This window comes from Lampetra planeri, chromosome 25 (assembly GCF_965212315.1).
Source record: "Lampetra planeri chromosome 25, kcLamPlan1.2.h2, whole genome shotgun sequence".
NCBI lineage: Eukaryota > Metazoa > Chordata > Hyperoartia > Petromyzontiformes > Petromyzontidae > Lampetra > Lampetra planeri.
The window spans coordinates 6,153,448-6,175,180 of NC_136131.1; the positions used below are offsets into that span (position 1 = coordinate 6,153,448).

The following is a 21,733-nucleotide window of genomic DNA, read 5'->3' on the forward strand; positions in this document are numbered from 1 at the left end:
CAGAGGAGGAGCAGCGTGGGGCAGGTGCCACCATGAGCCATGGTCAATCCACCGCTGTATGATGGCTTTTCTCGCTGCCGCTGGCGCATGGCCCATGGCCCCATCCATCTCCTCGGTGCCGTGAGACTGCGATCAGAAGACGCACGCCGGGGGAATGGAGTCTTGATAATAATAATAGCAAATAATCAAGTGACGCAAACGCAACGATCGTGAATATATTTAAATGCAATTCCTGTACAGTATATAAACTTTGAGCTGGCAGCCAAGAGATGGAAGGCCTCCGTGGGCACCTGAACGGAGAAGACGGAACGATGAAATCAACTCGCGTGCAGGCGCTAAGCGGACCATTAAGTAGAACGTAGGGATGGCGACGGCTTCAGGAGGCATTCATCCAGCAGTGGATTTAACATAGTTGACGATGATGATTTTGCATAACAGTACGGCACACGCAACAACAACAAAATAACTTCAGTACTTGTAGTCTTAACTGCATTCACATTTCTATTACAATCATATAACTAACGCCTTACATTGCATGCTAATACCTTACATGACGTAAAGAAACGCAATGCCAGCAACATACTCTGATTCACACTGCAGTTTCAGCAATACACCATGCAACATCGCCGTAGCACTGAGTCTGACGAGTTAAAAAAAAGTTCATTTATCTTCACCGCACGCTATACACGACACAACTGTAGCAGTCCATTTAAACACGGTACGTTGAATTGCCCCCGAAACGTAACCTAAGACGGCCGTGCGCTCGTGGCGAGCACGCGGCCCCGGCCACGGTGAGGCGGGGGCGGCTCTCGATCAGCGCGAGAAGAGAAACACCGCTGGGGGTGGGGGGGGCTCCTCTATCAGCGTCCGTCTTCAACAAGGCAGAGCTCGGTCCAATTAAAAGCGCTTCGTCCGACATCAGCCTCGTGTCCTCCAGCTGTCCGACGAGGAGGAGGGGAAGCGTCCGTCCACAGCCGTTTGTGCGCCGAGCGGCTCGAGGGACAGACATTGAGCGGACGCGTTTATGTCAACTTTGGTGGATACGGGGCAAGGGGAATTGAGCCAGTGTCACAACCACGCGGAGGAGATTCGTCAATGGAATATAGTGACACTTTAAAACTGATCATATTAACGTACGAAGTAACACGCAACCAAGCTCCACCTTCGTGGAGATCGCTTCTCAGGCCAAAAACTCCTCCTCCAACCACCACCACCAACAACCAAACACAAAACTACGGAGTTGGACGGCGCTTTCTCAGTGCAGCGCCGCACCTCTGGAACAACCTCCCCACTGCAATCCACAAACTCGGCTCCATCACCACCACCACATTCACAACTCAACAACAACACATCTCTTTACATTTGCATATAACGAACTCAAAACCACAACTTGCCTTTACAGTTATATTTTAAACAACTGTAGTGAGTATGTAAATATATATATATTTTCTCATTGTTTATCATTTCCAGTTTTATGTTGAGTATTAAGGTGATGGCGCTGTGAGTGGCAGATTTGTGTCCGAAAGCCACCACGTATGCAAACAAACATAACATTGACTTGACTTGATAGCACTGTTGGCCACATACGGTGCGAAATAAGTTCAACATACGTACGTACATATTCTAGAATCTAACCAAACATGCTCACTGAAGTTATCCCACTACGTTTCGTCGGCTCCTCAAGCGACACGTGCAGCGTGACAAAGTAAGCAGAAGCAGCTCTTGATTTTCGGTTCTCTCAAGGGAGACCCGAAGTCGCACCAAAATCAAGGCTGGCGTACACCAGCGCCTCCGTCTGCTCATCCGCGTCTCCGCTGCTGCCGTCGCCAGCGCTGGGAGTAGCGGACGGACCGCGCTGGTTGCCGGCTCCCTGCTCACCCCACAGCACAGGCACACGAAGCACTCGGATTTACCACCAATACCCGAGGGTTAGGAGCTTGATAATCATTGTTTTTTTACCCTTTAATCTGGCAACAAAACTGACACCTTCTTTAACAAGGAGTCATGTTTGCATAGACCACAATACCTGCAGTCATAGTGCAAACAAAAAACACAACTCTGATAATGTATGCACTGTCCTTGAAGTTGATTGGCCCACACCCGAGACCGCTTTCCTTAGAGCCTAGTCTCACATGGTGTTGGACCAGATGACGCCAAAAGGCGCATATCATATTTTGCTACTGGCAAATGAGGTTCCAATGGTTAGGAGCTTGTTAAAGCCATGGACTGGATTGATGCACTATACCAGCGGATACCAGGCATGACCGGTATGATGGACCCACTGATGCAGAGACTCGGTGGAACTGGGGGGCTGGAGCAGTGCTCACCGTCGGGCCCACGGTGCTGTAGAGGGTGGCCTCCCCGCACGTGGGCCCCGGCGGGGCCCGCTTGCGGTTCACTACGCTGTACAGCGTCCCGGCCTGAGTGTGCTCTGTGGAGAAAATCACCAAGCACGTCAAATGCACAGCCATAGCCTACAGCCTTCAGCCCCAAACCCTGAGGAGCGGCGCTTGTGTGCATGGTGTGTGCGCTGTGGGTGTTGCCTGTGCGGTGTGTGGATTTCGGTGACCGGGAAAACGTGCCCACGGTTGTGCATGAGGCCCCTCACCAGCCTGAGCGGCCATGCCCACCAGGCTGTACAAGCAGTCGGCGGTTGGGGCTGCGGGCCCCGCTGAGCCACCAGGGAGATGTATACGGGGGTGCGGCTGAGAGCAGGGGCCCTGTCACCAGGACACAGAGCGTAAAATATGGACACAAAATTCACATCATCATCTTATTGATCTCTCAGATTGGCACTATGTGGACTATGTGCAAGTCCTTATAATACAACTCTAAACCCATTTTTGCTCTACAGCTTCTCTAATTGTGGTTAAGACGCGATTTGAATCACACACTGTGGTGTAATTGCACATTGTGAAATGCTACATTCTACATCTTCCAGAAAGAAACACTGGTAGGGAGGGAAGACCAGCGTGCTCTCGTCCACGCCAAACGCAGATTCATCATTGAGCTGCCTATGAAGATGAAAACGTTGGCGAGGGACTGCGTGATTGTGGGGCAAGCAGACGGTGGTGCCCACTCACCGGGCCCAGTTCCCTCCGCACATTGCAGTAGAGTGGCTGCTGGGAGGAGGCTCTATCTCCTGCCGATCCGTCCGCCCTGGGCCGCCCCCCCATTGCTCCTCCATCGGGCCCCATGCGGTCTCCGAGTTGGAAGAGAGTGGCCGGTTCCGCCTCGTTCCACTTCATCACGGCGGCCAGCACTGGGGCGGCACGAGGCAGCGCGAGTGACATCAGAGAGGCTCCAGTGCCCCGTGGGCCACTCTCCCCACCCATGCCTCGCGGAGCTACTGCGAGACTAGACACACCGACACTATGGCCAGCGTGCACGTGTTGAGCATTGTTATTGAAGAGTAATCTAATGGATCCTATATCATTAGGGGAAGTCTCTAACGGTCATCACCATGGCAACAAGTGGCTTGGTGCAGAACAGTTCCACAATGTATCCTGGCAGCAACTGTGCGGGACAGAAGACATAGGTCAAAGGTCACGTTTAGCCAGTGTAGCGTATTGAGCACGCGACCCCGCTCACTGGCCTGCGCAAGGGCCTCATGGCCTGAGCCTGATGCACTCCACTTGAAGGCAGGGATCCTGAAGAGGCTTGCTAGCCGCCACTGGGGTAAAGGAGAGGGAGATCTTAACCAATCCCCAGGACCTGCGTCACCCTGCTCGTGTCTGATCCCCAGTGCCTGCGTGTGACGCCTGTATTAGAGAGCGGCCCCCATGGCCCCGCGGCACACTGCATGCCGAGGAGGTTCTCGGTTATCGTTTGCGAAACGGTGCTGGGAGCCGTGTGCTGCACAGCACCTCGTCCTCGCCAGCAGAGCGCAGAGAGCAGCAGCAGCAGGAGCGTGACCCCCACACCAGCGGCCACGTGCATGGCCCAGGATGCTGACACCAGTTCTGACACAAACCACATTTTCCGTGATTATTATTGCTGCTGTCGTTTTGTGTGCAATAGCCTTACAAGGTACGTAAATGAGCGAAAACCTGAGTGAAATTGTGAATGAGTGAAACGTCGAATGAGTGAAAAACTGAATCAGTACCTTGAATGTAAAACACGGCCTTAGTCTCGCCGACGACGTTTGCTGCCGCACAGGTCACATTCTTCTCCTGTGATTTCTTTATGACCACGGAGCTCCAGGTCAGGGTTTCCTTCCCATCCTGGGTCCATTCTGGTACGTCGCTCCCCCAAGCCCACCAAGTGATGGCGGCACTAGGATTGGCCTTCACCTCACAGAAGAGGCACACGTCCCCTTCACCCCCACACGTCTCATCCTGAGACACGTTCACCACCACCGGTGCATCTGTCAAGAGAGGGGGATCCACCAGTCACTCACTCGCTCACTCGCTCATCTCGCACTGATGCAGGACCATGCCGCTGGGTGAGCGTGCCTGCGTGGTGAGGTTCTGCTGCCGTGACTCACACTGCACGTCCAGGTCGAGGTGAGCGGAGGTTCCGGGGCCCTCGCTGTTGGACGCCTCGCAGAGGTAGCGCCCCGAGTCCTCCGCCGTGACGTTCATCAGGATCAAGATACCTCCTGTGGGGTTGTGAGGGAGCTGGCGGCCGCTGGGTGGTACCCTGCTCCAGCTGAACGACGTGAGGCTCGGGTTACCGTGGGCGACGCACGTCATGGTCACGTTGTCACCAGACTCCACCCTCGGGAGACGAGTAGCAGAATGAACCGTCGTGTTCACCGGCGCGTCTGTCAACAAAGTGTGAGATGCGTTCATTGCGACAGAACCCAGACAAGCACCCTGGACTGTCCGCCCAGCAGTGTTCTCCTGTGCTCCCACTGAGGAGGTCTGCATCTCAATTCACCTGGCCCTGTGTGCAGATCGAAGACTATTGTTCAGTTTCCTTCACAAGAAGCAGTTGTGATCACGTGTATTATCTGACCTCAAGTAATTAAGTGACGTCCAGTCACAGGAGGGCATCACGCACAACCAGAAAGCACTGTGCCCCTCGTAATACTATAATCGTAGCACCACACAGTAACACAGTCTCTACACCAATCTAAGAACACAGCCATCAACCACTGCTGGACACTCACACTTTACGTCCAGGATAAAATCCTGGACCGTCGTTGAGGCCACGTCGCCTCCCGAGGCCTCACAGCGCCATCTCTTCCCATCGTCCTCGGGTGATGGGGTGAAGCTGAGCCAGCTAGTCACGATGAACGTCCCGTCTGGAGATGGACCCTGGGAGGTTGAGTTTGTCAACTTGACATCGTCGTCTAGGACCCAGCGGATGGTGACGGAGTCCATACGCGACACGGTGTGCACGATGCAGGCCAGGGTGGCCGGCACGGCGGCGCGCAGCCCCGGCGAGGCAGGTAGGAAGGCTGCAGACAAGGGTTTTGGATTATTGACACGCGTTGACATTGACAGGTAGACTAAAATTTGCGGTGCAGAGTATCACCCACAACACACAGAGGCGGTCGTACACACACACTTGGAACAAGGGTCTCTACACTATCAATTAATTATATGAATAAAGATCATCCCAAATTTTACTGAAATGCCAGCATGTAAAAACATATAATTGCTAAACACACCAACTGCATCTCACATGGCCGCATACACAGTAACCACCCAGCACATCCAGTAACCACACAGCACACACAGTAACCACACAGCACACACAATAACCACACAGCACACACAGTAACCACACAGCACACACAGTAACCACACAGCACACACAATAACCACACAGCACACACAGTAACCACACAGCACACACAGTAACCACACAACACACACAGTAACCACACAGCACACACAAAAACAACGCAGAACAAACAGTATAGGCGATTCTCGCTAAATGAGCAAAATAATTTCTGCGAAAATTGCTTGGTAAGCGAACACTCGTAAAACGATCACCGCTTTCCTATTGACTCCCTCTCATGTGAAAAGCTAAGATACGTGTCAGCCTCAACATTTTCCACTTTTGAACGACTGTTGTCACGTTCACAATGTTAAAAGAAAGCAATAAAACATCAAATGTAACACTTACCACACATGAGGAACCACAGCGCTTACAAGCGCCTGTCCTCAGCGTCTGCAATTAATGAGCACCGCCACCCACTCCGAGCAGTGGCCTCACCCCTGAGTCCTGCACAGGTTCCATGAACCACAGGGAACTTTCAACCCAACTCTAGGGTCAGGCTAATTGGATACACCCTGTTTGTTAGTTGGTGACAGAGTGCATAGGTTGTGGACAGAGTGACTTCAATGCCATGTATCACCACGCTAGGGAGTGATCACTTACATAAAACTTGCAGCTCCGTCCATGAAATTTCGCTGTTTGCTGAGGAGCTCCACGCTTCGCATTCGTACCAGCCCACGTCTTTGACAGCCACAGCTTCGAAGGTCAGGTCGCTTCTTGTCTCAGACAACGTCTCGTACCCGCCATCTGATCTGTACTTCCACCACTTAAAGTTGTCCGCTTGCTGCGATCTCGTGGTTGTGCACTTGAGATTGGCTCGTGTCCCCACGTTCTCCCTGATTCTCTTGCTTCCTTCAGTTTTGGGAGTTAATGACCTGTCAACGACTGAAACAAAAGGTTTATACAACAAGAACCATGATGGTGGTCACACTGAACTGAGAGGGACGGGCCATCAATAATAACCTCTATTTAGCTCGGAAAAACCTCATCGAGTGTCAAGACTTTTACATTGGTCCTTCGCACTGAGATGGTTGGCTAACCCCCTGAATGAGTTTGGCGAGTGAGAAAAAATAAAACCATGCCGACAAAGGTGAAACCCTCGCAGGTCAGTTAGCTCCGCACTAAAGAGGTCTGGTCTGGCTGGGCAGTGGCATCTACAGTGACTGGACGCAGGGCACGGCGCGCGCCTGTGTTCAACCACGTGGTCTGCACCACGGGGAGCTCGGTGGGCGGGGCTGCACCCGGTCACGTGGGAACGGCCCTGGCAGAGTCGCCCTTTTGGGTGCACTTTGTAAATGTGCACTCCTCTGAGTATTGCCTGATGAGAGGGTTCACTTTTGTACCTACACGTCTGATTTGAGGTTAAAGAGTGGAAAGAGAGTTTGTAAAGAACACTTTAGCTATAAAGGCCTTTCATAATCAACGTTTTTGGGTGAGATCGCGTTATTTATAAATGTGTCGTAACCCTCCACCACCCGACACGGCCAATCAGCAAAAAAGTGTCACGTTGACAAAAGACAAATAGTTCACTACTTTAGCCCACCGGTGTGTTGAAGAGTGAAACCACGACATTTAACATTTTTGAGTACGACGTTTCGTTGGTAATTGCATCCAGCATCATCGGGCGATTCGCCAGAATGGATTCACCAGAATTCGCCAGAATGGATTCGCCAGAATGGATTCTGGCGAATTGCCTGATGATGCTGGATGCAATTAGCAGCGAAACGTCGTACTCAAAAATGTTAAATGTCGTGGTTTCACTCTTCAACACACCGGTGGGCTAAAGTAGTGAACTATTTGTCTTTTGTCAACGTGACACTTTTTTACTGATTGGCCGTGTCGGGTGGTGGAGGGTTACGACACATTTATAAATAACGCGATCTAACCCAAAAACGTTTATTATGAATAATATTGGTCGCGAAAGCCAACGTGTTAAACTGATAAAGGCCTTTCCTTGACTTATAATCGTCAACTGGAAGTGCCATTGGAATCGCAAGGATGCCTTATTTGGTAGACTGGGTTCCTGGGGAAAACAATGTTTACATCTGCTTTGAAAATACAGGTTTCATCAAAATGCTGACCCAGTATCCTGGAGGTGCAGGAGGAGTACACGCTGTTGGAGTTCACTGATCGCGCACTCTCTCATTGGCAGAACAACGTTAATCTGATGCACGTTCTCATATCGCCTCTGTTCGCCTTTAGACACAACACGAGTTTTCAGTTGTTTATCATTTCCAGTGTAATAATGTCCCTCAAGTTGTGAACTGTTGGGAAAAGAGCCATGAATAGTTACATACCTGTAACTTTAATTCCTGCTGTGCCACTGAACTTAGTTCCATCGATGTTGGCGCGGAAGAAATACGTCTTCGAGTCTCCCCTCATCGCGTCTCTGATCTCCAGGGAGCAGCTCCCCGAACTCAGACTCCCCACCAACGCGACTCTCCCCTTGTACCGATCTATGAGGCTGTCGCCATACATTGAGCTGTAGACGATGTTTACGGTCTTTCTCTCGTCATAGCGATCCTTAATGAGCCAGAAGCCCCCAACGCTGTAGTGACTGCGGAAGCAGAAGGCGCAGGGCAGCAGGGCCCGTCCTCCCTCCTGCACCTCCGCCGAGGGTCCGTAGCTCACATCGGCGTCTTTGAACCAAGAACCTGTGAGAGACGCACAGACCGTTCACGTGGCGGTGAACATCTCCAGCACCGAGTCAGGACCCAGTGGCCGTGGAGCGCGACAGCAGCAGCAGCGACTACAACGGAGTATCGTTCACGAAACAATGCCTGGCACTTGGGGGATGAAAGGCCATTGAAGTGCCTGACAAATCCCACTCCATATTCATTTCCCCTGAATATTCCAAGAAGCTGAACGCGGGTTGCCTCCGTATTCGAGGAAATTTACGTAAATTATGACGCAGGTAGCAAGGTAGCCCATGTGACCTTAAAATTATTTTATTATCCAGCTGCAGTCGTACATTTTACACGAAGCTGAACTCCTGGTGTCCCAGTGAACTCCTGGGTGTTCGTCTCAAATGTGAAGAAGTAGGTGGCGACATCTGAGACTCGGACGTTGTTGATCTTGAGAGTGCAGATCTTGTTGCTGAGATTGTCGCTGAGGGAGGTTCGACCCATGTAGCTCTTAGCCACCTCTGTTGACGTGGAGCTGGAGACGAGGTTATCTGCTGTGACATCAGTGCCATCTCTCGTCCACCTGACTCGTGCAACGGGTCCTTGTCGCCTGGGCAACCAGAAGCTGCAGGGGAGGTCGACGTCCCTTCCCTCTGTTGCAGTCACCACCAATTCCTGATACTTTACCCCCCAATCGTAGCCTGCAACCTCTGAGAGCACAAGATACATGGGACACACGAGACACGAAGTTGCATCACAGTGATCACGCGCACGCAGACGCAGTACACGTGAGACACGAGTAGCGATGAAATGCCTCCGAGCGAGCGAGTGAGGGATGCCCTCGTGAGGTAGCTCCGTGTTGAGAGAAGAGGACTGGGGGCGTAGGGGTCGCACAGGACGACTCCTCGTGCACGTGAGGCGGAGGATTCTACCACGTCACGGTGAGAACAGCGATGGGGAAGCGATGGAGAGAATGAGGGGGAGATGAGAGACGGGGAGTGTGTGAGCAAAAGAGATGAGTGAGGAGTCACCGTTCAGATGGAGGCTTCCGCCGACAAGACACAGCAGGAGGCTGGTCTGGAGCACGTCCATCCTCCCTGCAACACAAACACGCTCAGCCTTAACAGCCAGACAAGCTGATTACACACTACACACACGCGCTCGCCAGATACATGCACTTTAAATACCTTCCCTGAATGCTGGATGTAAATGTTGTATTCGGTGTGGCGGCAGATCACGTACTTATGGAGGAGATGGTTGTGAAGGATGGTTTATGAGAGGGTGATAATCCTCGATGGCGTTGTCTTGGAGGACTTGCACGTTCTGGACGAGCTGATGCTGTGTCCCGAAGAGATCGGGACCACTCCTGGGCTCAGTGGAGACACGGGGCTCGGGAGTAACGGCGCGGGGAGCGTGGCTTGAGAAAATGCTGTAAACTCTTTGCATCTTCCGTTTATCGACTTCCCTTTTCCAGATCGCCCACTCGTGCCACGTGCCCTGTGTGCACTCCGTGTGTACGCATCGTGCTGCGTGTGCTCGTGGTGGAGTTCCTCCTCTCTGCGCGAGGTCCAGTAACTTGCTTGCGATGGGAGAACCCGCAGCCACGAGTGCCTCATTCACCCGCATCTCGTAGATGACCGGCTCACCCGGAGGCCGAGTTCACGCAGCGACCCCCTGAAGCCTGACAAGTTCAACGTAGCCCCTACAAGAGCGACCCTCACAAGAGGTCTCCAAAGCCAGTGTCCCCACTGCGTCACCCCCGGTGGCACTCCCGGCAATGAGGAATCTGTGCATCCAGCAAGAGGTGGAGCCTGCCTCTAGGGTCAGGTCAGGGTTATGTCGGCCTTGAGGGTCAAGGGAGTTTGACCTGCATCCAAAAAGTAACCCATCCTCTTCACAGCTCTAACCCAACACGAGTCAGACTCGGCTGAGGTCACCGCAGCCTCCCATGTGACATTAAGTGGAGCTCTGCGCAGGTGGGGAGTGGAGGGGTCCTCGAGACAGACGATGAGAGATATCGAGACACGGAGAGGAGACATGGAGAGAGACGGTAAACTATGGGGAAGGCTAAGGAAGATGGGTCCTGTGCCGGCCTGAGGTCCGATTGTTTCAACGCGAGGTCAATGAACAGCATCACCACCAGCGTGCAGGCGTTTACTGCCCTTATTGCTGTTACACAGAGGCATGGCTGTTGATTTTGGAACTAAATATGCAATTAACGTGTCATCAGTGACGTGCGGTGAGGTCAATGGCTGGGGAGGCACTGGCTCGTGTCAGAGCCAGATTCACACACGGAGGGGGGCGTGGCCTCACTAAGGGGGCGTGGCCTCACTAAGGGGGCGTGGCCTCACGGAGGGGGCGTGTCCTCGCGGAGGGGGGCGTGTTAGACACGTCCCCCTCAGTGAGGCAGATGTGATAGCTGCCTCCCCTGGTGCTTTTTCATTGCAGTTTCATGACGAGACCAGCGAGCCTAAATATCTTTATACACATACGTGAAATAAGTTACCTGGAGTATGGAAGGCGAGGACATGAAATGAAGGGGTCTACAAACATTACATTGGTGACATACTGAGATAGTAACAGGCACGCGTTTTTTGGCCGCGCTCCATCCAGTTACTGAGGGGTTGCACAATCAACGGGGAGGCTGAGCTCGTCGCTGCCTCACCTCTCGTCTCTTCTTGTATTTGCAGCGGAGCTCCGCAAATTTGTCGATTTCAACTATGAAAATGATTGAAATCGTACAGAAATGACATTTATAACACAGATCAGTGGAAAAAATCGTAATATTTATTTGATTTGATTATTCTTTTTTTCACTTTTCGTAACAGCTATTTCATTGGAGTATGACAGGCGAGGCTCTGCCTCCCCTGCCTTCCTTGACTGCACGTCCATGATACACATACATCAGATATGTTTATTATAATAACGCATTCAAGCATACATGGGTGTTTGCGTCAACAGTGTTGCATCATGTGCACGTATGCAGATAACATAGTTTTCAGTAACTCAGTACGTTATATCTTAGTTAAAACAGAATCAATATCTTAGCAAAAAAAGGTATGGAGAAGCAAAACGTACAGGGGGATTGGGAAATGCCGTTATAATAGGGCCAGTGCTTCTAGCTCCGTCATGTGGCACGCTCTTTGTCTTCTGAGCAGTGTGACCATCCGTGCAGTATTAATAATTGTAACGTATTGTACACTGGTCGCGTGATCATAGAGTGGCCTGGGCGATGACACGCGGTGCTGCCGTTCCAGCTGGCTCCGCCGCGCCCTGAGCTGCTTCTCCAGAATGGAGCCGGTCGTGCACTTTGAGCTCCACGGCTCGACGGGACTCCACTAGGTCGTGAACGCGATGTGCTCCGTCCACGGAAACTCCACTGGTCGGCCTGCTAGGCCTGCAAATTTGACCTCCAGTTGGGGGTGTGGAGGTTGAGATCTCGATGCCTTGCTGTCCTAATTTGGTGATGAAACGCCTGTGAGTGGAGTTGCCACTTCCATGCGAATGCCCTCCGTGTCCGTGCCACGGATGGGCCGAGCCTTCTCATAGGCGCCAGGGTCACCCTGCACAGAGACAACCACATCGCCACGATAGGAAACGCACCTTCGGGTGCTGTCTTACACTGAAGAGGAACTTAACGATGTCGCACTACAGCCATTAATAACTTGGAGGGCTGTGTAAAGAATTTGGTACAGCTGTGGTATTTAAATCAGAAATGGCCTGGGGGCTCGGGGACAAATGCTCACAACAGTGACTGCACATTTCATTGCTCGGCTTGATCAGGACCAGGCCTTCACGCAGAGAGACTCCTGACAAAGGCAGTTATTCATTTGAACCGAAAACTGGAACTGGAAACAGGTATTAAACAAACAAAACAACGAAGCTAAATTGTAATGCTCTGCTCTGGAATGAAACCTCGAAACAGCATTCAGTTACCAGTTTAAAACCTAAAAAAAAAATATTATCATATTTCACGGTATTTAGAATATGTTGTGCTTTGTAGCTGGGGTGTTAAAAATATAATTGTTATCCCTCGCTTGGCCAGTATCACTGTTAGTATACAAGATGGCACAATTGGCCACGGTCCCTCAGCTGGCTCAGGGAGATGCTCTGCGTGCCAGGGTTTGCATGCTGGACTTGCAATCCAGAGGTCGCCCGCTCGACTTCATCTCCCGGCGCAGCAACTGAATGAGCAACTTTATTGCAGTCGCCCCATCACCTCCACCTGGCGGTCTAAATGGTTACATCACAGTTGGTCGATCGGTAAGTCGCGTGTGTTGGGGTAAAGCGTGGGTGCGCCCGCCCTCACCAACATGTCTGCTCAGTGTTGGAGAGTAGACCAAATACTCTCGAGGGCTCCCTCTAATGGAGTTCATTCCACCAGCAGTGGCGTGAGCACGCAATTGCAGGGCTGCTCCTTCACCTGTCACCTTAGGTGGCTCAGCAGGAGATTGAGCTCTGTGCGATCGCAAGGTTGCGAGTTCAAATCCTGGTTGGGGTTTGACTCGGCCCAGCATCCCTCTGAGGTCATAAAACAAGTACCACTTTAAGGGCAAGCCACAAGTCCTTGTCCCACGAGAGACTCGTACCCTATGTAGTTTAATGTCCGTTGCTTCGTCTGAATGCTAAAGGTCTGTCCATTAACGCAGGCGTGGAAGTACATTTCGTGAATCAATAAAATGTAGAAGTGAACATTGCACAATGTCGAGAATCCATTTGTTAATGAATCTTAATTTGTTTTACTGATTTTTAACAGATGTGAAAATTCTAAGTTAATCCTGGTTTTCGCAAAGGGTTAACCTGAACTCAACCTTTTGAGTCCGTTTCGAACCTGAACCCGAACCGGTTCAATCAGTTTTCAGTTCACTTGAACCGAACCGGAAAATCGGTTCAACTCCCTGGCTCGTACAACCTGCTGCTAGAACAACCCAGAGGCATCTCGAGTTGTCCCCGTGAGGTGCAGACGAGAAACACCGAGCGGTCGAATGTTACAGGAAGGACGGTGTTGGGGAGAGAGGCGACAGTCGCCACACTCAGGTACGATGGAGCCAATGAAAGGATCCACCCTCCTGCACCGTTACCTTGCCCACTCCTCGCCAGAGCAGCAGCAGACAAACCCCAACGGCCATCCAGGCGACCATCGGGGCCAGCAGGGAAAGGACGCACCAACAACCAGCGCCCGCGCCACCTGCAGAAGAAGCCCTCGTTACCGCGACACCACTCATGGCCACAAGACGACCCCGCACCGAAGGCGGCCCGCGAGCATTCAAGGCGCAAGGTGGGCACCGAGTGCGATGGTGAAGCAGTTCCCTCCCTGTGGCTGGCCAGGGGAGAGGGAAGTGGGCACCGCGGTGCCTGCCTGTCCAGCCGCACCTTTCACAGTTCCACGTTTCTCTCCTCATCGCGGCCTGGCCGGCGTGGAGCCGGTGGCTTCCTTTGCCAGCCCATCACCACGGGCATCGCCACAAAATCACGTGCATTTGCTGCCACGCTATCGTAAAGGGCTACATGATCTTCAGTGTTGTGGTGCTCGGTGTGTTCTTGCCACAAACATGCAATCAGGACCCTAAGCCTGCGAGGTTAACAATATAAACTACAAAATTTGTCTCTTTTAAAATTAAATCAAAACGCTATTAAAACCTAAAGTGACCCTAAACAGTTAAATACACCATTCCCTCATTCGCTGAGGTGGACCTGCATGCAGCACAGACGTTTATTAAGAAAGTCATGAATGTGGGAATTCTTGAATGTAAATGTACTGTATATTGAACTTATTTCGCACTGTATGTAGCCAACCAAGCTAATTGGAGGTGCGGGGGAAGGAAAACAAACTGAACAAAAAAAGCAATTCTAAAGAGATTATTTTTTCCATCTAGATTTTTTAAGAATGAGTGAAACACCGAATGAGTGAAAAACTGAATCAGCACCTTTAATGTAAAACACGGCCTTAGTCTCGCCGACGACGTTTGCCGCCACACAGGTCACATTCTTCTCCTGTGATTTCTTTATGACCACGGAGCTCCAGGTCAGGGTTTCCTTCCCATCCTGGGTCCATTCTGGTACGTCGCTCCCCCAAGCCCACCAAGTGATGGCGGCACGAGGATGTGCCTTCACCTCACAGAAGAGGCACACGTCCCCTTCACCCCCACACGTCTCATCCTGAGACACGTTCATCACCACCGGTGCATCTGTCAACAAAGTATGAGATGCGTTCATTGCGACAGAGCCCAGACAAGAATCCAGGACTGTCCACCCAGCAGTGTTCTCCTGTGCTCCCATTGAGGAGGCCCGAATCTCAATTCATCTGGCCCTGTGTGCAGATCCAAGACTATTGTTCAGTTTCCTTCACAAGAAGCAGCTGTGATCACGTGTATTATCTGACCTCAAGTAATTAAGTGACCTCCAGTCACAGGAGGGCATCACGCACAACCGGAAAGCACTGTGCCCCTCGTAATACTATCATCTTAGCACCACACAGTGACACAGTCTCTGCACCAATATAAGAACACAGCCATCAACCACTGCTGGACACTCACACTTGATGTCCAGGATAAAATCCTGGACCGTCGTTGAGGCCACGTCGCCTCCCGAGGCCTCACAGTGCCATCTCTTCCCATCGTCCTCGGGTGATGGGGTGAAGCTGAGCCAGCTAGACACGGTGAACGTCCCGTCTGGAGATGGATCCTGGGAGGTCGAGTTTGTCCACTTGACATCGTCGTCTAGGACCCAGCGGATGGTGACGGAGTCCAAACGCGACACGGTGTGCACGCTGCAGACCAGGGTGGCCGGCACGGCGGCACGCAGCCCCGGCGAGGCCGGTAGGAAGGCTGCAGCCAAGGGTCATGGATTATTGACACGAGTTGACATTGACAGGCAGACTAAAATTTACGGTGCAGAGTATCACCCACAACACACAGAGACGGTCGTACACACACACTTGGAGCAAGGGTCTCTACACTATCAATTAATCATATAAATAAAGATCATCCCAAATTTTACTGAAATGCAAGCATGTAAAAACATATAATTGCTAAACACACCAACTGCATCTCACATTGCCGCATACACAGTAACCACCCAGCACATCCAGTAACCACACAGCACACACAGTAACCACACAGCACACACAGTAACCACACAGCACACAGTAACCACACAGCACACACAGTAACCACACAGCACACAGAGTAACCACACAGCACACACAGTAACCACCCAGCACACACAGTAACCACACAGCACACACAGTAACCACACAGCACACACAGTAACCACACAGCACACACAGTAACCACACAGCACACACAGTAACCACACAGCACACACAGTAACCACACAGCACACAGTAACCACACAGCACACACAGTAACCACACAGCACACAGAGTAACCACACAGCACACACAGTAACCACCCAGCACACACAGTAACCACACAGCACACACAGTAACCACACAGCACACACAGTAACCACACAGCACACACAGTAACCACACAGCACACACAGTAACCACACAGCACACACAGTAACCACACAGCACACACAGTAACCACACAGCACACACAGTAACCACCCAGCACATCCAGTAACCGCACAGCACACACAGTAACCACACAGCACACACAGTAACCACACAGCACACACAAAAACCACACAGCACACACAGTAACCACACAGCACACACAGAAACCACACAGCACACACAGTAACCACACAGCACACACAGAAACCACACAGCACACACAGAAACCACACAGCACACACAGTAACCACACAGCACACACAGAAACCACACAGCACACACAGTAACCACACAGCACACACAGAAACCACACAGCACACACAGTAACCACACAGCACACACAGTAACCACACAGCACACACAGTAACCACACAACACACACAGTAACCACACAGCACACACAGAAACAACGCAGAACAAACAGTATAGGCGATTCTCGCTAAATGAGCAAAATAATTTCTGCGAAAATTGTTTGGTAAGCGAACACTCGTAAAACGATCACCGCTTTCCTATTGACTCCCTCTCATGTGAGAAGCTAAGATACGTGTCAGCCTCAACATTTTCCACTTTTGAACGACTGTTGTCACGTTCACAATGTTAAAAGAAAGCAATAAAACATCAAATGTAACACTTACCACACATGAGGAACCACAGCGCTTACAAGCGCCTGTCCTCAGCGTCTGCAATTAATGAGCACCGCCACCCACTCCGAGCAGTGGCCTCACCCCTGAGTCCTGCACAGGTTCCATGAACCACAGGGAACTTTCAACCCAACTCTAAGGTCGGGCTAATTGGATACGCCCTGTTTGTTAGTTGGTGACAGAGTGCATAGGTTGTGGACAGAGTGACTTCAATGCCATGTATCACCACGATAGGGAGTGACCACTTACATAAAACTTGCAGCTCCGTCCATGAACTTTCGCTGTTTGCTGAGGAGCTCCACGCTTCGCATTCGTACCAGCCCACGTCTTTGACAGCCACAGCTTCGAAGGTCAGGTCGCTTCTCGTCTCAGACAACTTCTCGTACCGGCCATCTGATCTGTACTTCCACCACTTAAAGTTGTCCGCTTGCTGCAATCTCGTGGTTGTGCACTTGAGATTGGCTCGTGTCCCCACGTTCTCCCTGATTCTCTTGCTTCCCCCAGTGTTGGGAGTGAATGACCTGTCAACGACTGAAACAAAAGGTTTATACAACAAGAACCATGATGGTGGTCACACTGAACTGAGAGGGACGGGCCATCAATAATAACCTCCTCTATTTAGCTCGGAAAAACCTCATCGAGTGTCAAGACTTTTACATTGGTCCTTCGCACTGAGATGGTTGGCTAACCCCCTGAATGAGTTTGGCGAGTGAGAAAAAATAAAACCATGCCGACAAAGGTGAAACCCTCGCAGGTCAGTTAGCTCCGCACTAAAGAGGTCTGGTCTGGCTGGGCAGTGGCATCTACAGTGACTGGACGCAGGGCACGGCGCGCGCCTGTGTTCAACCACGTGGTCTGCACCACGGGGAGCTCGGTGGGCGGGGCTGCACCCGGTCACGTGGGAACGGCCCTGGCAGAGTCGCCCTTTTGGGTGCACTTTGTAAATGTGCACTCCTCTGAGTATTGCCTGATGAGAGGGTTCACTTTTGTACCTACACGTCTGATTTGAGGTTAAAGAGTGGAAATAGAGTTTGTAAAGAACACTTTAGCTATAAAGGCCTTTCATAATCAACGTTTTTGGGTGAGATCGCGTTATTTATAAATGTGTCGTAACCCTCCACCACCCGACAAGGCCAATCAGCAAAAAAGTGTCACGTTGACAAAAGACAAATAGTTCACTACTTTAGCCCACCGGTGTGTTGAAGAGTGAAACCACGACATTTACCATTTTTGAGTACGACGTTTCGTTGGTAATTGCATCCAGCATCATCGGGCGATTCGCCAGAATGGATTCACCAGAATTCGCCAGAATGGATTCGCCAGAATGGATTCTGGCGAATTGCCTGATGATGCTGGATGCAATTAGCAGCGAAACGTCGTACTCAAAAATTGTAAATGTCGTGGTTTCACGCTTCAACACACCGGTGGGCTAAAGTAGTGAACTATTTGTCTTTTGTCAACGTGACACTTTTTTACTGATTGGCCGTGTCGGGTGGTGGAGGGTTACGACACATTTATAAATAACGCGATCTAACCCAAAAACGTTGATTATGAATAATATTGGTCGCGAAAGCCAACGTGTTAAACTGATAAAGGCCTTTCCTTGACTTATAATCGTCAACTGGAAGTGCCATTGGAATCGCAAGGATGCCTTATTTGGTAGACTGGGTTCCTGGGGAAAACAATGTTTGCATCTGCTTTGAAAATACAGGTTTCATCAAAATGCTGACCCAGTATCCTGGAGGTGCAGGAGGAGTACACGCTGTTGGAGTTCACTGAACGCGCACTCTCTCATTGGCAGAACAACGTTAATCTGACGCACGTTCTCATATCGCCTCTGTTCGCCTTTAGACACAACACGAGTTTTCAGTTGTTTATCATTTCCATTGTAATGTCCCTTAAGTTGTGAACTGTTAATAAAAGAGCCATGAATAGTTCCATACCTGTAACTTTAATTCCTGCTATGCCACTGAACTTAGTTCCATCGATGTTGGCGCGGAAGAAATACGTCCTCGAGTCTTTCCTCATCGCGTCTCTGATCTCCAGGGAGCAGCTCCCCGAACTCAGACTCCCCACCAACGCGACTCTCCCCTTGTACCAATCTATAAGGCTGGCGCCGCTATCTAAGCTGTAGACGATGTTTCCGGTCGTTGTCTCGTCATAGCGATCCTTAATGAGCCAGAAGCCCCGCACGCTGTTGTAAATGCGAAAGCAGAAGGCGCAGGGCAGCAGCGCACGGCCTCCCTCCTGCACCCTCACCTCCGCCGAGGGTCCGTAGCTCACAGCGGCGTCATTGAACCTAGCACCTGTGAGAGACGCACAGACCGTTCACGTGGCGGTGAACATCTCCAGCACCGAGTCAGGACCCAGTGGCCATGGAACGCGGCAACAGCAGCAGCAGCAACGGGTCACGTTCACGAAACAACGCGGGGCACTAAGGGGGCACTTAAGGGATGAAAGGCCATTGAAGTGCCTGACAAATCCCACTCCATACTCATTTCCCCTGAATATTCCAAGAAGATGAACGCGGGTTGCCTCAATATTCGAGGAAATTTACGTAAATTATGACGCAGGTAGCAAGGTAGCCCATGTGACCTTAAAATAATTTTATTATCCAGCTGCAGTCGTACATTTTACACGAAGCTGAACTCCTGCTGTCCCAGTGAACTCCCGGGTGTTCGTCTCAAATGTGAAGAAGTAGGTTGCGACATCTGAGACTCGGACGTTGTTGATCTTGAGAGTGCAGATCTTGTTGCTGAGATTGTCGCTGAGGGAGGTTCGACCCATGTAGCTCTTAGCCACCTCTGTTGACGTGGAGCTGTAGGCGAGATTATCTGCTGTGACATCAGTGCCATCTCTCGTCCACCTGACTCGTGCAACGGGTCCTTGTCGCCTGGGCAACCAGAAGTCGCAGGGGAGGTCGACGTCCCTTCCCTCTGTTGCAGTCACCACCAATTCCTGATACTTTACCCCCCAATCGTAGCCTGCAACATCTGAGAGCACAAGATACATGGGACACACGAGACACGAAGTTGCATCACAGTGATCACGCGCACGCAGACGCAGTACACGTGAGACACGAGTAGCGATGAAATGCCTCCGAGCGAGCGAGTGAGGGATGCCCTCGTGAGGTAGCTCCGTGTTGAGAGAAGAGGACTGGGGGCGTAGGGGACGCACAGGACGACTCCTCGTGAACGTGAGGCGGAGGAGTCTACCACGTCACGGTGAGAAGAGCGATGGGGAAGCGATGGAGAGAATGAGGGGGAGATGAGAGACGGGGAGTGTGTGAGCAAAAGAGATGAGTGAGGAGTCACCGTTCAGATGGAGGCTTCCGCCGACAAGACACAGCAGGAGGCTGGTCTGGAGCACGTCCATCCTCCCTGCAACACAAACACGCTCAGCCTTAACAGCCAGACAAGCTGATTACACACTACACACACGCGCTCGCCAGATACATGCACTTTAAATACCTTCCCTGAATGCTGGATGTAAATATTGTATTCGATGTGGCGCAGATCACGTACTTATGGAGGAGATGGTTGTGAAGGATGGTTTATGAGAGGGTGATAATCCTCGATGGCGTTGTCTTGGAGAACTTGCAAGTTCTGGACGAGCTGATGCTGTGTCCCGAAGAGATCGGGACCACTCCTGGGCTCAGTGGAGACACGGGGCTCGGGAGTAACGGCGCGGGGAGCGTGGCTTGAGAAACTTCTGTGAGACTCTTTGCAACTTCCGTTTATCGACTTCCCTTTTCCAGATCGCCCACTCGTGCCACGTGCCCTGTGAGCACTCCGTGTGTACGCATCGTGCTGCGTGTGCTCGTGGTGGAGTTCCTCCTCTCTGCGCGAGGTCCAGTAACTTGCTTGCGATGGGAGAACCCGCAGCCACGAGTGCCTCATTCACCCGCATCTCGTAGATGACCGGCTCACCCGGAGGCCGAGTTCACGCAGCGACCCCCTGAAGCCTGACAAGTTCAACGTAGCCCCTACAAGAGCGACCCTCACAAGAGGTCTCCAAAGCCAGTGTCCCCACTGCGTCACCCCCGGTGGCACTCCCGGCAATGAGGAATCTGTGCATCCAGCAAGAGGTGGAGCCTGCCTCTAGGGTCAGGTCAGGGTTATGTCGGCCTTGAGGGTCAAGGGAGTTTGACCTGCATCCAAAAAGTAACCCATCCTCTTCACAGCTCTAACCCAACACGAGTCAGACTCGGCTGAGGTCACCGCAGCCTCCCATGTGACATTAAGTGGAGCTCTGCGCAGGTGGGGAGTGGAGGGGTCCTCGAGACAGACGAGGAGAGATATCGAGACACGGAGAGAGACCCAGAGGGCAGGAGACACGGAGAGAGACGGCAAACTGTGGGGAAGGCGAAGGAAGGTGGTTCCTGTGCCAACATAAGGTCCGAGTGTTTCAACGCGATGTCAATGAACAGCATCACCACCAGGGTACAGGCGATTAATGCCCTCACTGCTGTTACACAGAGGCATGGCTGTTTATTTTGAAACTAGAAATGTAACGAACGTGTAGAGGGCCATGACCATCAGATGTTTATTAGAACAATTCAATAAAGCGTGCATCCATGTTTGCGTCACCAGTTGCATCGTCTGTAGTTACACAGTAGCGCTTCTCGTAGCTGCTCCTCCCTTACAACGCCGCCCGAAGAAATGCACCTTCTGTGGGGAATTTGTAAAACTACGGCACAAACCACGAGACCATGGACGCCACTCACATTTCATAAACTCGTGTTATTTATTTGCAGATTGTCGGACATCCCCATGACGGGAAAGCCCCACCCCCCTTCTCCCACAAATTGGTCCGACTTAAAGGCTTTATACTCTTAGTTTGACATCTACATCACTGAAAGTCTCACAAGATCTATCGTGAGATCGGCGCGGGTGCCGCAATGTAGCCACCATCCCCCAGGTGTCGCCACAAGCCTCTTCCCATGAGCCATTCAGTGGACACCAGCCGAGTCCCCCTCTCGAAGGAGAAGACTTGAGACCGCACATTAACTCAGGACTAAGCACATTATTTGTTGAAACTGCGTTGACAGTGGTGCAAAAGCACAAATAACCAAAACATTATAAAATATCTATATATATAATAGATGCATAGTTTCCCTTAAAGAAGCGTTATTCGATGGTGTTGAGTTTACTGCACCAGTTACGGGAACAGAACTCGGAAGTCGCTTGTACGTAGACATAAAACGTTCGCGTGTG

The 21,733-nt window shown here is 51.4% G+C and overlaps 2 protein-coding genes across 2 annotated transcripts; both read right to left on the reverse strand.

Annotated features, from left to right (window-relative positions):
* Positions 1-201: 201 nt before the first annotated feature.
* On the reverse strand, positions 202-11,038 carry LOC144727295 (uncharacterized). Its single transcript, XM_078606023.1, has 13 exons — positions 9,597-11,038; positions 9,386-9,451; positions 8,702-9,064; positions 8,028-8,384; positions 6,334-6,615; positions 5,114-5,404; positions 4,487-4,765; positions 4,106-4,366; positions 3,867-3,962; positions 3,084-3,262; positions 2,609-2,720; positions 2,328-2,431; positions 202-1,870 (listed from the first exon to the last, which is right to left on the reverse strand). The coding sequence occupies exons 2-13, from the start codon at positions 9,444-9,446 to the stop codon at positions 1,739-1,741; spliced, it is 2,517 nt and encodes an 838-aa protein (XP_078462149.1). The 5' UTR covers positions 9,447-9,451; positions 9,597-11,038; the 3' UTR covers positions 202-1,738.
* An 81-nt stretch (positions 11,039-11,119) lies between these two features.
* Positions 11,120-20,967, reverse strand: LOC144727296 (sialic acid-binding Ig-like lectin 12). The gene is made up of 9 exons (XM_078606025.1): positions 20,042-20,967; positions 19,832-19,897; positions 19,148-19,510; positions 18,461-18,823; positions 16,767-17,048; positions 14,891-15,181; positions 14,282-14,542; positions 13,436-13,542; positions 11,120-11,917 (listed from the first exon to the last, which is right to left on the reverse strand). The coding sequence occupies exons 2-9, from the start codon at positions 19,890-19,892 to the stop codon at positions 11,810-11,812; spliced, it is 1,836 nt and encodes a 611-aa protein (XP_078462151.1). The 5' UTR covers positions 19,893-19,897; positions 20,042-20,967; the 3' UTR covers positions 11,120-11,809.
* Between the last annotated feature and the right edge of the window lie 766 nt (positions 20,968-21,733).

Excerpts from the sequence above, each read along its gene's own strand:
- LOC144727295 (XM_078606023.1), bottom strand. The coding sequence starts at position 9,446 with ATGGACGTGCTCCAGACCAGCCTCCTGCTGTGTCTTGTCGGCGGAAGC. Across the intron at positions 3,263-3,866 it reads GCTCTGCTGGCGAGGACGAG|TGCTGGCCGCCGTGATGAAG; the intron begins GTGCTGTGCAGC and ends GTGCCGCCCCAG. Across the intron at positions 2,432-2,608 it reads GGGCATGGCCGCTCAGGCTG|AGCACACTCAGGCCGGGACG; the intron begins GTGAGGGGCCTC and ends TTTTCTCCACAG.
- LOC144727296 (XM_078606025.1), bottom strand. The coding sequence starts at position 19,892 with ATGGACGTGCTCCAGACCAGCCTCCTGCTGTGTCTTGTCGGCGGAAGC. Across the intron at positions 17,049-18,460 it reads AGCAGGAATTAAAGTTACAG|TCGTTGACAGGTCATTCACT; the intron begins GTATGGAACTAT and ends CTTTTGTTTCAG. Across the intron at positions 13,543-14,281 it reads GGCCGTGTTTTACATTAAAG|GTGGCGCGGGCGCTGGTTGT; the intron begins GTGCTGATTCAG and ends CTTCTTCTGCAG.